The 14,523-nt window shown below is 41.7% G+C and overlaps 1 protein-coding gene across 5 annotated transcripts in view; it reads right to left on the reverse strand.

The window, feature by feature from the left end:
* Positions 1–14,523, reverse strand: part of ntrk3b (neurotrophic tyrosine kinase, receptor, type 3b) — a 179,374-nt gene that overhangs the window by 75,712 nt on the left and 89,139 nt on the right. For 3 of the 5 annotated variants that reach the window (XM_029428452.1, XM_029428459.1, XM_029428446.1), the window contains exons 7-9: positions 11,877–12,018; positions 3,519–3,824; positions 2,846–2,860 (exon numbers count right to left, since the gene is read on the reverse strand). In XM_029428452.1, coding sequence (XP_029284312.1) covers positions 2,846–2,860; positions 3,519–3,824; positions 11,877–12,018 — 463 coding nt within the window. The remainder of the gene's footprint in view (positions 1–2,845; positions 2,861–3,518; positions 3,825–11,876; positions 12,019–14,523) is intronic. The other 2 variants (XM_029428460.1, XM_029428457.1) reach the window with 1 other exon arrangement.

Here is a 14,523-nt window from a genome sequence, read left to right on the forward strand (position 1 = left end):
AGTTGAAAGTATATTTTCAGTCTCCCCACGTAGCCAAAAGATTGTATAAATGTTTTGTGATAGATCTCATTGCTAGTTGAAAATATTATTTTGTGCTTTCCTCAATCATGTGACTCTCGCTCCATATTAACTCTTGAGAATAAGAGCCCATGCCCCTCAGGGTGATTAAATGTTAAATCTCTCGATGTGGAGTGAAAGTGTTCTCCCTCTAGGAAGGGACACGCACAGGAACAGCCGTGAAGGCTTGAGAGAAAAGGAAATAAACGATCCAGAGTTTTATGCAGACCCATCGCTGAGACGTAAGTAACAGAAAATACATTGTTTTTTTGTTGTCCACAAATGCATGTTCATGTTGTACACACACAAACACAGAGAATAATTAAAACAAGCTGCAATTATAGGAGTGGAAAAACAGAAAAGAAGCTCAAACGTTATGTTAAATTAGGTGAAACAAAGTGAAAAGTGCACCGCACCAACTCAAACTTGACATCTTTATAAAGAAATCTGAAGCACATGTTCAGACAGAACTGGAACCTGATGGCCCCGGCTGGGAGCAGAACTCTACCGTTTGCAGAAGTCACATTAGTATCTCAAAACGTTATCAATTTATTGATGTTAAAACGAGGATTTGGGCAAAAGGCAGAGTCTGTGCAACGTGAGGAGAAGAGGACGGAGCTATGAAAGGAAATGAACTGGTGTCAGGGAAACTCCAGTCTGAGCCCTCCAGCCAGGACATCAGAGAGTAATTGTGGGCAAATTAATGGCCACATGGTAGACTGGCTGCCACTGGCTCAGACACACACAGTACACTAAAGTGCATTGCTCTGTGTGTAAGTGTGTGTGCCCTAACTACCATATCTCTGTCCCTCCTTCCCAGCCTTCATCCCTCTCTCCTCTCCTCCCTCTGCCCTCCTATCTCTTCAGCAGTATTTGTATCAGTCGGCGTGTCAGTCTCCCCTCTACGGCTGAACTCCCTCACACACCGCTGCTATAATGTTTCACACTCTCATCACCTAAACACCTCTCCGCTCGCCTCGCCGCCGGAAGCCGTGCAGGTGTGCGTGTATATGTGTGGCCGCATGAAGTCATTTCCCGCCTAATGCAGCTCGCTCCACACAGTGACCATCCATCCGTCTCCATCCCCAGCCATGCTGCAAGCTTTATAATCAGCGGCTGATTAGAAAGAATGGCCTCATATGGAGATGGAAGAAGACTCAGGCGAAGGTCAGAGATCAGACCAGCCCACTTAGTTTCAGCCGTCAACAGTGAAGCTGCCACAACAGCCTGAGGCCAAACCGCACATCACACACGGGAGATTTACGATGCAGTATGAGAGCGGGCAGTGGCATCGTTCCAGCAATATGACTGCACTTGCCGCTTCAAAAAACATTCACACATCACCATCATTTGTTGCGTGTCATACTCCACATGTTGAAGCGGTGCTCATGGGGCTGTAGTGAAAGCGATCCTGCAGTAGTAACCCACAACTGCTGCCAAGGTCAAGGAGCATTTCATATGACATTATGTTGTAGGGTCAGAGGTCACGTAAAAACCAGAGAACATCCACTGTGTGGACGCTGCTCCTCAATGCTACGCTATCAGAGATTAGCATGAAGCTCCCTGACGTACCAGGCCGATGGCCGTTGGAGACTTCTAGGCTGACTGAACATATTGAATCGGTGGTCGAACCCGTCGATGAGAGGAATTACTCTAATGGGCTGAATCCGTGCAGAAGCGGAAGTGAGGAAAGCAACATGACTAAAGAGGCTCTTCTCCTTTTTCATCTCATCTGATCATTCCAGTACACGGACATGGCCACCTGGAGAGAAGTGTCCGGCACGTCGTTTCATGTATGTATCATAACAACAGCTTGTGAATACACAGTCCGAGGGTTTCCATCCTTGATGGCTGAATACAGACTGCCTCCACCTGCTAGAATGCAGAGTTATATGCTGTCACGCAGGCGCAGAACGTACGCGCTCGTCGTCTTTGCGCTGTGTTCAAGTGCGACTCTTTGGGGAATCGACACTCCACGCGACCCCTGCCAACATTAGCTAAAATTTCATGCATGTAACCCTTTAAGAGCATATTTAAAACACGTCTACATAGTTCTCATTTTAAAATGGGTCAGCTTGAAACATTAAAAATGTATCTGGAGACAGCAGTTTTAACCATCTCATGGGGGAAACCGTTAGCTTGAATAGCTGAGCGGCTGCTGTCCTGCTTTAAAGAGGAGTTTCATTGACTCTCAGTTTAAATCTCTTGACTCTCTGGGGGGATCCAAGCTGGGTCATCCCGCTTTGTAAGAGATGCTAAGGGGCTTTCTTCACAGTTCAAATTGTGAAAGAACTAAGGGCGATGGACGCTTCAAATGCAGTTTGATTAGTTAAAGAAATGTGTTACTGTGGAGATATAAATGTCTACATTCAAGAAAAAGGTCTTTGAGGAGAAGCATTAGTAGGCTGTGCTGTGGGTGATACAGACATATTGATGCTCTCTATCCAAGCAGGGATGGTGAATGACAAATGCTGCCCCCCCCTTTCTCTCTCTCAACAACCTCAGCTGGCCTTGAGTAAAGGCTTATGAATGACCATAGACTTTGGTATAAATGCTATGTCTTGAAAAGCCTTCCTGGAAATCAATTATCTCCATCAGGGTCCAGAAGAAGTGAGCAGCAATGCTCAGAAGCTTTTAATGGACTGCAACACAAAGTGTCTCCATGGTTACCATCTCAGCAGTCATAGTCCAACAGTGTGTTCGTGTTTGTGTGCATGATGACATCAAACAAACAAGTATTCAAATAACAGAATATCAGGGTTACATTTTCAGAATAGATGACACTCACCTAGTTCCACTACGTCTGCAAAAGAGAAGACAGAGAAAGTCACGCTATGCCAATAAATTGACACACGGTATTAACCTTGGAATATTGACCATGGGGAGAAATTTGCCATTCTTTGTGGGTTTGATCCCCCTCCCTGTGCACTCAGGATGAACTACAAGCGAACAATCTACCTGACTGAACTGTGGGTGAACTGAGGGTGAACTGAGGGTGAACCCTGGCTGCGATCCAGCCGGCAGGGATCAGTTCCACAAGCTACCCCCCTGTGAAGGGAGATTTAATAAAAACTAAAAGCACCCACTAGTTCTTCCACCTAGAACAGAACCTGTAATTCATACAACAGGTAGTTTAAACAAGAAATTCAACTAGTCGAAGACTTGTTCCAATCATGATGCTCATTTCCAAAAGTGGGCCATGCTAGCTCTTGTGGGAATCAGGGAGCTCCTTGGCAGTATGTCTTCTTTTTTTCTTGTGCTTATTTGAGTCCAGAAAAATGAAAGAGATGTTCCGGCAGTAAAAAATGTGTTAATAACCCTTGTATAAATGACATTTTACCCATGAGTATACTCTCAATTGTGATTATAGGGACATCAGTGCTGCCAGCTGCCAACAGTGCATAACTCATCAAACACGAGCACAGAGAGGAACAGCCACCAAGCAGAGACGATCCACTCACCATCTTCATCCATGCCCGGGGCCATGAGGAAGTGACCATACACTGTCTTAGTGACCGTTCCCAAAGGGTTGCTGGCCTCCAGAGTGTAGTTGCCATTATTGATGTGCGTCGGGTTCTGGAAGGTCAGACAGCCCTCCAGGTAGTCCTGGTAGAAGTCCATCTCAGTTCGGATGTAGTCGTTCTGGAGAATCTCCTTTTGCTTGTAGAACCAGCGCAGCTTGGGATGGGGGTAACCCCGAACCGTGAACTCGATGCAGGTGTCATGGCGCTGCTCAGGCTCAGCAAGCCTCAGGATGATTGGAGGAACTGCAGTGAAGAAGGAAACATGTCATTTACTTGACAGATCCATAGCATGAGGCAAACAGCAGAAGGAGCAGCTCTTAGATCTCCCAAATGTTACATTTCCCCTCTTGAAACCCTCATCATGTTGTGTTATAACGTGATTTGTAAGTAATTCAAAGACATTTAAGTGTTGAGAAAGCTCCACAACCCTTGGGCTGATGAAAACCTGCCCTAAAGTGGACCCAAAGAAAAAGCAGCAGCAGACTAAACACAAAGCTGTTTTGATTTGTTCTGGGACGCATGGCATTTAGAAGGCAGGTTTCTTGCCTGGGAGTGGCAATGAGCCTTTTACTGTGTGTTACATATTGCAGCAGTACATGGGATGGTGAGGAAAACAAGCAGGAAGAGGGACTCCTCTTGCTTGAAATAGAAAGAGGAATTTCCTCAGCATGAACAAGCACAAAGCCTCTCTTTCCTGACGTGCAGCAACACACCTCTGAATCCACAACGCCGCCAAGATGAGAGGCAATTGATCACATTAATACCATCACATACATTTCATAAACAATTCATGCACTGATTTGTCTTAGCGATGAGTCACTTTTGCAGCTACATCATCAAAAGGAAATATTTGGCAGACAGCATTACCTGGAAGTCTCTCTCTGTGTCTGTTCTACATGCTCTCTCTCTTGCTATGCTGCAATTTCTAAAGGCATATGTGAGCAATCCTATTTATATTTGCTAGATTATGGTTGCATGTGTTGTTATTCAAACAATCCTACAGCTGCCACAATGAATCCCCATCTGTAGTTTATTGCAATGTGCTACAAAATAGTACATGTTTTCTATTAATTAAAAAAATCCAAATATTTGGATACATATATATATACAGGATCCACCCGGATTAACCCGTTTGGACGCCGCAGGGTAGATGTTTGTTGTTGGGGCCCTATTGTCTCCCCCATACTGAAGAACCATTGTGTATGTACCCTCCAAGCCTCAAAGATCCCACAGAACACAAAGCAGACCACATGGCAACTTCATTGTTTGCCCAGATATCATATCAGTAATACTATGTTAACATGCTTATGTTTAGCCGGTGTAATGTTAACCATGTTCACTAAATTAGTTTAGCATGTTAGCAAAGAATGAGATCGCTGGTGCAAGCGGCCGAGATGTGTTTTCTCAGACGGGTGGCGTCTCCCTTAGAGATAGGGTGAGAAGCTCAGCCATCAGGAGAGACTCGGAGTAGAGCCGCTGCTGCTTTGCGTTGAAAGGAGCCAGTTGAGGTGGTTCATCTAGTAAGGAGCCACCTGGGCGCCTCCCTAGGGAGGTGTTCCAGGCACGTCCAGACCCCGGGGAAGACCCAGGACTCGGTGGAGAGATTATATCTCCTCACTGGGAACGCCTCGGATCCCCCAGTCGGAGATGGAGGATGTGACCCGGAGAAGGGAAGTTTGGGGTTCCTTACTGGAGCTGCTGCCCCCGCGACCCGACCCCGGATAAGCGGTAGACGATGGATGGATGTTACCATGCTAACATTTGCTTAATAGTACGAAACACAAAGTACAGCTGAGGCTGATGAAAATGTTGGTATTTGGTTCAAATAACTGCAAAAAGTATTTTAATATATCCAATAATTGTCGCGACATTTCACTCCAAAACTACAACCGTCAACCTCAAGGTGGCGCTAGATGAACAGTCAGGACATCACCAAAGTCCGTAGGATTCATCCTCTGGGGTTCGTGAGCACAGGGCAGACACCCCTTTGGCCCAGTTTGACCATTTGGTAATATAGCCTGGGGGGGTTCAGAACATAAATAAATGCTTTTCCAATGCCGTGGGACAACATGTCGTATGAACTAGTTGTTTTGTAGCATGAACCCCCCCTCACTGTAAACACTGCACTTTACTGTGGCATCATTAGACAGGGATAGACTGAATTGATATTTTTTTTAAAGATTGTCAGATAAATGAGTAAAAACAGTTACTGTCATTCACAGCTCTGGTTATTATAAATGTCATTGAGTGTGTACCAAAGGAGAGTTCATGTTTTCAAACCAAATCATCATCCAGTAAAAAGATGATTTAAGTATTTATTGGTGTTTGAAAAGCTGTCATTTCACAAATTGCTTTGGTGAGTTTGTTCCTGCTAGACAATAGTGACAATAAAGTAATTCAATTGCACTAAAGGCTAAGGCAAGTGTATGTGTGAACGTGCTAGTGTGGGGGCGTGTGCAGAGATGTGATTGTGAGCGCAGGAAGAAAGAGAAAAGATAGAGACGAGAGAAAAGAACGAAAGAGGAGGGAGGAAGATGGGCATGAGGGCGGTATTGGCTGTGCAGCATAAAGACAGAGAGTGAGAGAGAAAGAGGAAAAAAAACGAAATTCTCTTGTTGATGGACAGTTAGGGACCGATCCAGTTCCCCCTCAGCATGGCTGTCACGCCAGTCTCAGTCAACAATACAAAGTCATTACGGCGCTCATATAGATGACAAGCTTTGATAACTACATGCCTCGGATCAATGAGAACACCGAATGCAAGGCGAGGCGAGTTGTGCAATGTTACGTAACGTAACACTGGTGGCACGTTTCAAATGCCATGTTTCAACCAGATCGGACAGATATCGCCACACACTCCTTCTGGGTTAAACCACAAGATTTGAACCTGTATAAGCAGCACAGTGATATTATGTAGAGTGTCGAGGGATCATTATGCATTACTCATTATTAGAGTTAATGCCTTGCTCTGTCTGCAGGCCCACCTTCAGGGCGGGTTAAAGGGTACAGATGACGCCAGCCCAAGAGCTGGAGGAGAGAGCTAGTTTCACTTTATAAAATTAATCTAATAATACATAATTAAAACTACTAATGACAATATTTAAAACGATCATTAATTTCCTATTGATTTGAATTGTGTGTTTTTATGAAAATAGTCACAATAGATGACAATCACAGACAGTTCACACTCATTTCTTGATGGATGGAATCCTTTTTCGATACGATGGTAAAAGAAGTTAGTCTGGATCTTTGGATGAGGAGCCTGATCTGGAACATGTTATCCTCCTGTACATAATGTCCTGTCGAGCGACACAGGGAGCAGAACCACCAACCCAGGTCTTAGCTAGGGCCTTTTCTTAATAGTGTGCTACACAATGCCAATACAGTAGTTCCAAAGGAACAACATGGTACGTTATGTGAGTCCACAACGCTGTAGAGCTGCTGTGTTCCAGGCAGCAGCAGAACAATGGCTCTGCAGAATTTGCATTGTGGTTAATTACAGTTTCGCTAAAAAAGGGAACTCATCTTTGAATGCAGAGAATGTTACTTGACGGCTGGTAATTTCGCTGTCAATCACATTACTCCCTAATCAGAGCAGCAGTTTAAGCTATTTTATGACATTTCCAGAGACAATAGGCTGCACAGGGGAGGAAATGTAATTACCATCGGAGCATGTGGTGAAAAATTAATAAGTTAATTTGCAGCACCAGCAGAGAGTGTCAACAGAAAAAGGAAAAATGCCTGGAGATGTACATCCATAGTGTCCTTGTGGAGGCAGCCCTGAAGACTAGATGTTGCAAAGTCAATCTGTCATTCTCGCGTGGTCTTTAGCAGCTCTGCTTCAGTAGGGAGTGTTCGAAGTGGTGACAAATGTCCCCTGTCCTGTCGCGTGATGCATTGCAGTCACAATAGATTGTGCTCTACAAACAGCGTGCTCGCTACAAAGAGAAAAATGTCATGTACCTTTAATAACATATTGGCTTTGAATGCCCATATCTGCCCAGGGCCAATCCACAGGGTAAACGTGTCTAACAGCTAGCATATACTGTACAGTGTAATTCATAGTCTGGTACAGGAACATTCTGATGGTTACCAAATCATTGCTTTACCATTGCTCATGCTGTTTTCCCCCCTTTCCGCTCAGATCAAGGCTGAGCTTTCATGTGGGCTGGAGGGCATATTCTCGCTAATTGGCTACATCAATTTCATTTGGTTTGTAACTGTGCAACACTTCATTGCATTCTAAATGTACCTGCATAATTTGGCTCTTCTGCTTGATAAAGGAGATTGTTTCCCCCGTTGTAAATGATTCTCTTAGACTGTCAGTATTTCAGTCCTCGACATAAGTCCATCAAAGCTGCCATGAAATACATCTTATGCAAAAGAAAAGCAGCATTCTTTCCTCCAAGCGTATTGTACCAGCTATATTCTAAATAAGGATTTATTTTTCACAGAATTGGTCATAGCTCTCTGCCAGATTTTGTCCAGATGCTGTAGAACTTTGTGAATATTAAAGAGAACCAAAAAACAGCAAATAATAATATCTCCATACAACCAAGTTGATCTTGCATAATGCAACAAGTTGTTATTGATTTAAGATATTTTAAAGTGATTTAAGACTGAGGCCATACAATCAATATGCCCCCTGTTTTCCATTCATTGAACATGATCTGTTCATTAAAACAGCTGCAAATCCACACAGACAGCGCTGTCTCCTCCAAAATGTGTTTGTATACTAATTTGCTTTGCAAAATACATTTAGGAGCAAATGTAATTGCTGTCTGGATTACGTTTAAGGATTGTTAGTTAATGGTTGAACTTGTAGCCGAGAGTTTAGGATCTACGGATGTAGATCCAATATTCACTCTCCTTTTACTGCTATTATTACTATGTTTTGCTCTCTGCTAACTCCTGATGGAATAATTTGTCTTTTAGCTGCTAAATGCTACATTATGTTCACAACTTAGTAACTCAGTGCAGTTGGTTTATCAGAACTTTTTTGCTGCCTCTGGAAGCAACATTGATGAGAACAGTGAAAGAGAACCAAAACAGATAACCACTGGTGTTAGCTCTTCTAAAGAACTGGTGTTAGCTCTTCTAAAGAACTGGTGTTAACTCTTCTAAAGAACTGTTGTTAGATCTTATAAAGGACTGGTGTTAGCTCTTCTAAAGAACTGGTGTTAGTTCTTCTAAAGAACTGGTGTTAGCTCTTCTAAAGAACTGGTGTTAGCTCTTCTAAAGAACTGGTGTTAGCTCTTCTAAATAACTGGTGTTAGTTCTTATAAAGAACTGGTGTTAGCTCTTATAAAGAACTGGTGTTAGTTCTTCTAAAGAACTGGTGTTAGATCTTATAAAGAACTGGTGTTAGCTCTTCTAAAGAACTGGTGTTAGATCTTATAAAGAACTGGTGTTAGCTCTTCTAAAGAACTGGTGTTAGCTCTTCTAAAGAACTGGTGTTAGATCTTATAAAGAACTGATGTTAGATCTTATAAAGAACTGGTGTTAGATCTTATAAAGAACTGGTGTTAGCTCTTCTAAAGAACTGGTGTTAGCTCTTCTAAAGAACTGGTGTTAGATCTTATAAAGAACTGATGTTAGATCTTATAAAGAACTGGTGTTAGATCTTATAAAGAACTGGTGTTAGCTCTTATAAAGAATTGGTGTTAGCTCTTATAAAGAACTGGTGTTAGCTCTTCTAAAGAACTGGTGTTAGCTCTTCTAAAGAACTGGTGTTAGATCTTATAAAGAACTGATGTTAGATCTTATAAAGAACTGGTGTTAGATCTTATAAAGAACTGATGTTAGATCTTATAAAGAACTGGTGTTAGCTCTTCTAAAGAACTGGTGTTAGTTCTTCTAAAGAACTGATGTTAGCTCTTCTAAAGAACTGGTGTTAGCTCTTGTAAAGAACTGGTGTTAGTTCTTCTAAAGAACTGGTGTTAGATCTTATAAAGAACTGATGTTAGATCTTATAAAGAACTGGTGTTAGCTCTTCTAAAGAACTGGTGTTAGCTCTTCTAAAGAACTGGTGTTAGCTCTTCTAAAGAACTGGTGTTAGATCTTATAAAGAACTGGTGTTAGCTCTTCTAAAGAACTGGTGTTAGCTCTTCTAAAGAACGGGTGTTAGTTCTTCTAAAGAACTGGTGTTAGCTCTTCTAAAGAACTGGTGTTAGCTCTTCTAAAGAACGGGTGTTAGTTCTTCTAAAGAACTGGTATTAGCTCTTATAAAGAACTGGTGTTAGCTCTTCTAAAGAACTAGTGTTAGTTCTTATAAAGAACTGGTGTTAGCTCTTCTAAAGAACTGGTGTTAGATCTTATAAAGAACTGATGTTAGATCTTATAAAGAACTGATGTTAGATCTTATAAAGAACTGGTGTTAGATCTTATAAAGAACTGATGTTAGATCTTATAAAGAACTGGTGTTAGCTCTTCTAAAGAACTGGTGTTAGTTCTTCTAAAGAACTGATGTTAGCTCTTCTAAAGAACTGGTGTTAGCTCTTGTAAAGAACTGGTGTTAGTTCTTCTAAAGAACTGGTGTTAGATCTTATAAAGAACTGATGTTAGATCTTATAAAGAACTGGTGTTAGCTCTTCTAAAGAACTGGTGTTAGCTCTTCTAAAGAACTGGTGTTAGCTCTTCTAAAGAACTGGTGTTAGATCTTATAAAGAACTGGTGTTAACTCTTCTAAAGAACTGGTGTTAGCTCTTCTAAAGAACTGGTGTTAGCTCTTCTAAAGAACGGGTGTTAGTTCTTCTAAAGAACTGGTGTTAGCTCTTCTAAAGAACTGGTGTTAGCTCTTCTAAAGAACGGGTGTTAGTTCTTCTAAAGAACTGGTATTAGCTCTTCCCTGTAGCCTATAGTCAGTCAAAATCACAGCAAGCAGATTCCTTGTCTTTAAAGTGAGCCAGTTCAGTTTGTCTTGGCTTTGAACGACCAAATATTTACTGTTGCTGATGGACGTTGATGTATTCCTTACAAATTAATTGAATGGCAGAAGACTAACAATGAAGCTGTTAACTGTACAAATGTCACTTTATCACTGAAACTTAATACCAGCATTTTCAAAGTGTGCTGTGTTTTGGTGCACTGGATTATTAATCGTACCAGAATGGCTGCCAAACCATGGCAGTCCCCAGATGCATTGATGGCCTCTAGACCGGCTCTATATCAGTCTGCCAGTCCAACACTTCGCTCAAGACTGAAATATCTGACTTTTCGTCCAGTGTAAAGTGTCTCGATAACTATTGGATTAATTGCTATGAAATTTGATAGACAGTCAGTTTCCTCTTGAATTGTAATATATTTTGCCATCATTAGGTCCTTTGGTTTTACTTGCTAAGATAATGACATTCCCATCAGCTGCAATTTGTAGTTAGTGCTAATAAGAAAATGTTAGCATGCTAATGCACAACATTAACGTCATGATATGGTTAACATTATACTTGCTTAACGTCAGCATCAGCATTGTCATTTTGAGCATGTTAGCACTTTAATGTAAAGCCTCACAGAGCTGCTAGCATGGACAGAATATTAACATCTCATTTAACTTTGGGTTAATGTTAATTGGAGTGAAATCTAACGGCATCAAAAGTTTGTTAGGTAATGTTTACTTTCAAAAATATGCTAATGACCATAGTGACCTGTGCAACGTAAAATCCCAAAAATGGAGAACCCAGAATCAATGAATAAGTCAGGGTTTAGACAAAACTACTGGCATTAGTCAAACCAACGGGTGTTAAGCGTCAATGTCCTTTTTAAACCCAAGACTACATTTAGGTATAAAAAAGTATATTCTTTTCATACTATATTTAGTCTATGGGCACATGGGACTACTGTTGTTTTATATATTTAAATATATTTTAGGAAACAGCAGTCCCATGTGCCCAAAGACTAAATATAGTATTATAAGACAATGGCTGTATCATAGAAACTACAAGGAGCACAACCAGCTGAATATAAGACATTTAATAAACACAATGTTGGCGTTTTCCCTCATTTTTCACATGTTCCTAACATTTAAAAGTTGTACCAGATTGTAAGATTTTAGACCAATCAGAACAAATGTTGTGGCATTTCTCCTCATCACACTAAATATAGTCTTAAAAATTGGCTAATATGCAAATGTAAGCAATAAGGTAGAGAAAGTAGAAGCACGTAATCTAAAATAAGAACCTGTGGAGTTAATTTGAAATGTGTGTCATTGGCCGGGACTTACTGTGTCCAATACGGGCTTAGCCCCCCTGCAGGGCAAGGCCAGAGCTTCTTAGATTCAATCATAGTAGAGATAGTACTCACATTGTACATTAAGCTGGATGGAGGAGTTTGTCATCCCCACCACGTTCTCTGCGATGCAGGTCAGCAGGAAGTTGTTGTCATCTCGGCTGATGTTGACGAGCGTCAGGTTGATAGAGTGGATGTTCGGCCAGTATACATTGGACTGTGGAGAGAATGTGACACACGGACTCATTCAGGGATCTATTCAGCAATATGTAGTCACAGTACTGGGGTTTACATATTGAATGACTACATTAAAGTTAATTAATGGTTGATTAAATAACAAGGAATTAGGCGAAGGAGTACAGACCATTGGGACTGATCACTACTGATCTCGTCTTATTAGGGGGAGAATCGCTGCAAGAATGTTTAGTGTGATATATTGTTACATTACACAACTTTTCTCCTTTAAATAGCCTAATGCAACGCTTCCCTTCTCGTCTTCAGTTGGCCAGGTTCCCCAACACTTCACTCATCCTGATGAGCTACAGTATCCGTCTACCCTCAAACATCAAGCCTGAGGCTGAGGTGACTTTCATCTGTGAAGTCACCGCAACACAGATGAAAAATCCAGCCACACGGCATTTTTCAGACACTGCTGTTCTCCTCTGCTCGCTGTTTATCTCTGCTGCTGCTGCGAAGTCCCCGGGGCCTGGGTTAGCCGGCTCACTGTGGGTTCAGCCCAGGACCCTGTCTCAAAAACTATCTTATATAATATATTCACAGCTAATCAGAGAGCTACAAAGCCGTTTAAGCCCATTCTTCATATTTGAATAAGAGAGGAAGGACTTGATTGTTGACGATATGACATAAGACTATATTTATTTTAGATATAGAAACAAGTCCTGAAGCCCAAACCTCCATGCTAATTCACAGTTAGCTGGATCGTAAGTCCCATAGATGTGATATACGATGACATATGATATACTTATGATTTTAGCAAGCTCCTTAGAAACCTTTGGTAAACCGGTTGTATAGTTTGAACATCCAACAAAACGTTTACAGGTGCTGGATCAAAAAATCGAATTAACACGACATCTATTGCACGTCTGTCCGTCCTGGGAGAGGGATCCCTCCTCAGTTGCTCTCCCTGAGGTTTCTTCCATTTTTCCCCCTTTAATTATGGGGTTTCTTTTAGGAAGTTTTTCCTTGTGCGATGCGAGGGTCTAAGGACAGAGGGTCTAAGGACAGAGGGTCTAAGGACAGAGGGTCTAAGGACAGAGGGTCTAAGGACAGAGGGTGTAAGGTCAGAGGGTCTAAGGACAGAGGGTCTGAGGACAGAGGGTCTGAGGACAGAGGGTCTAAGGACAGAGGGTGTAAGGTCAGAGGGTCTAAGGACAGAGGGTCTGAGGACAGAGGGTCTAAGGACAGAGGGTCTGAGGACAGAGGGTCTAAGGACAGAGGGTGTAAGGTCAGAGGGTCTAAGGACAGAGGGTCTGAGGACAGAGGGTCTAAGGACAGAGGGTCTGAGGACAGAGGGTCTAAGAACAGAGGGTCTAAGGACAGAGGGTCTAAGGACAGAGGGTCTAAGGACAGAGGGTGCCGTATCCTGTACAGTCTGTAAAGCACACAAACCATTACAATGTGTTGGTTTAATTGTCCCAATGCAGAGTTAAATACTCAAACATGGTTAAGTACAGAATAACATTAAATAGGTAGCCTACACTACAGAACTACAGAAAGTCCAAATCCAATCCACATGTAGTTTTGGATAATACGAGCAAAAGAAACATAAAATGAGCGGCGGCGAGTTCTCAGAGGTATGAATATTATCTCCTCACCAGCATGCGGGTCATTAGTGCTGCGATGATCAACGCTGCAACAAGACTTTCTTTCCTGCTCTCACATTTGTGAGAACCTCAGTAATAGTGTAAACATCATCACTCAAGCCGGATTCACTCACTTCAATAATGGGATTGTGGAAACATTGTGGAGAACAATACACAACACAGAAACACCAATAACAAGACAAACAGTCAGATTAATGTCCAGACGTCTGTTCCTCCACGACACATGATCAGCCAATTATATGACTCGACTCAAACGTCAGAATACGAGCGTTCTGTCAAGAGTCACAAATCAACCTTCTGATTCAAAGATACATAAAGGAAGTCACTGGTTAGTTTAAGAGATGAGATGTTACATAGAAAACATACGTAAAGCATAATATATACAACAGTTTGTGAAAGATTGAAGCAGTGGTTCCCAATGATTGTGTCCTATGAAACAAACGCTGGTCAAGTTTCTCATGTTTTTGGTTCCAAATACGTATTTTTCCTCTCAGATGGTTGTGTTTGAATAACTGTTCAAGACCCAAAGAGCTCATTTTCACACAAACAAAGAGAGAAAAGTCTTGTAAAGATTAATCTTTGTAAAGCAATACAGCAGTTATTAAAACCATTGTTGCTTCAGTAATCTACGAATGTCAGATATAATTATATATCATGAATTGGGGACATCTATTACAATCAGAGTACATTTGTCTGATAATACCTCTGTACTTTTACTGAAGAATACTTGTAACAGAATCATGTTACACTATTGTTCTGGTGCTTTCAATGAAACAATGTGAGAACTTGTACATGTGACTCCAGAGGTGCAACGTGAGGCCTGTGAAGTGCATCTGTCTATCACCAGCGTTTGACTTACTGACATCCAGTTACTCAAC

Source organism: Cottoperca gobio, chromosome 3 (genome assembly GCF_900634415.1).
Source record: "Cottoperca gobio chromosome 3, fCotGob3.1, whole genome shotgun sequence".
Classification (NCBI taxonomy): domain Eukaryota; kingdom Metazoa; phylum Chordata; class Actinopteri; order Perciformes; family Bovichtidae; genus Cottoperca; species Cottoperca gobio.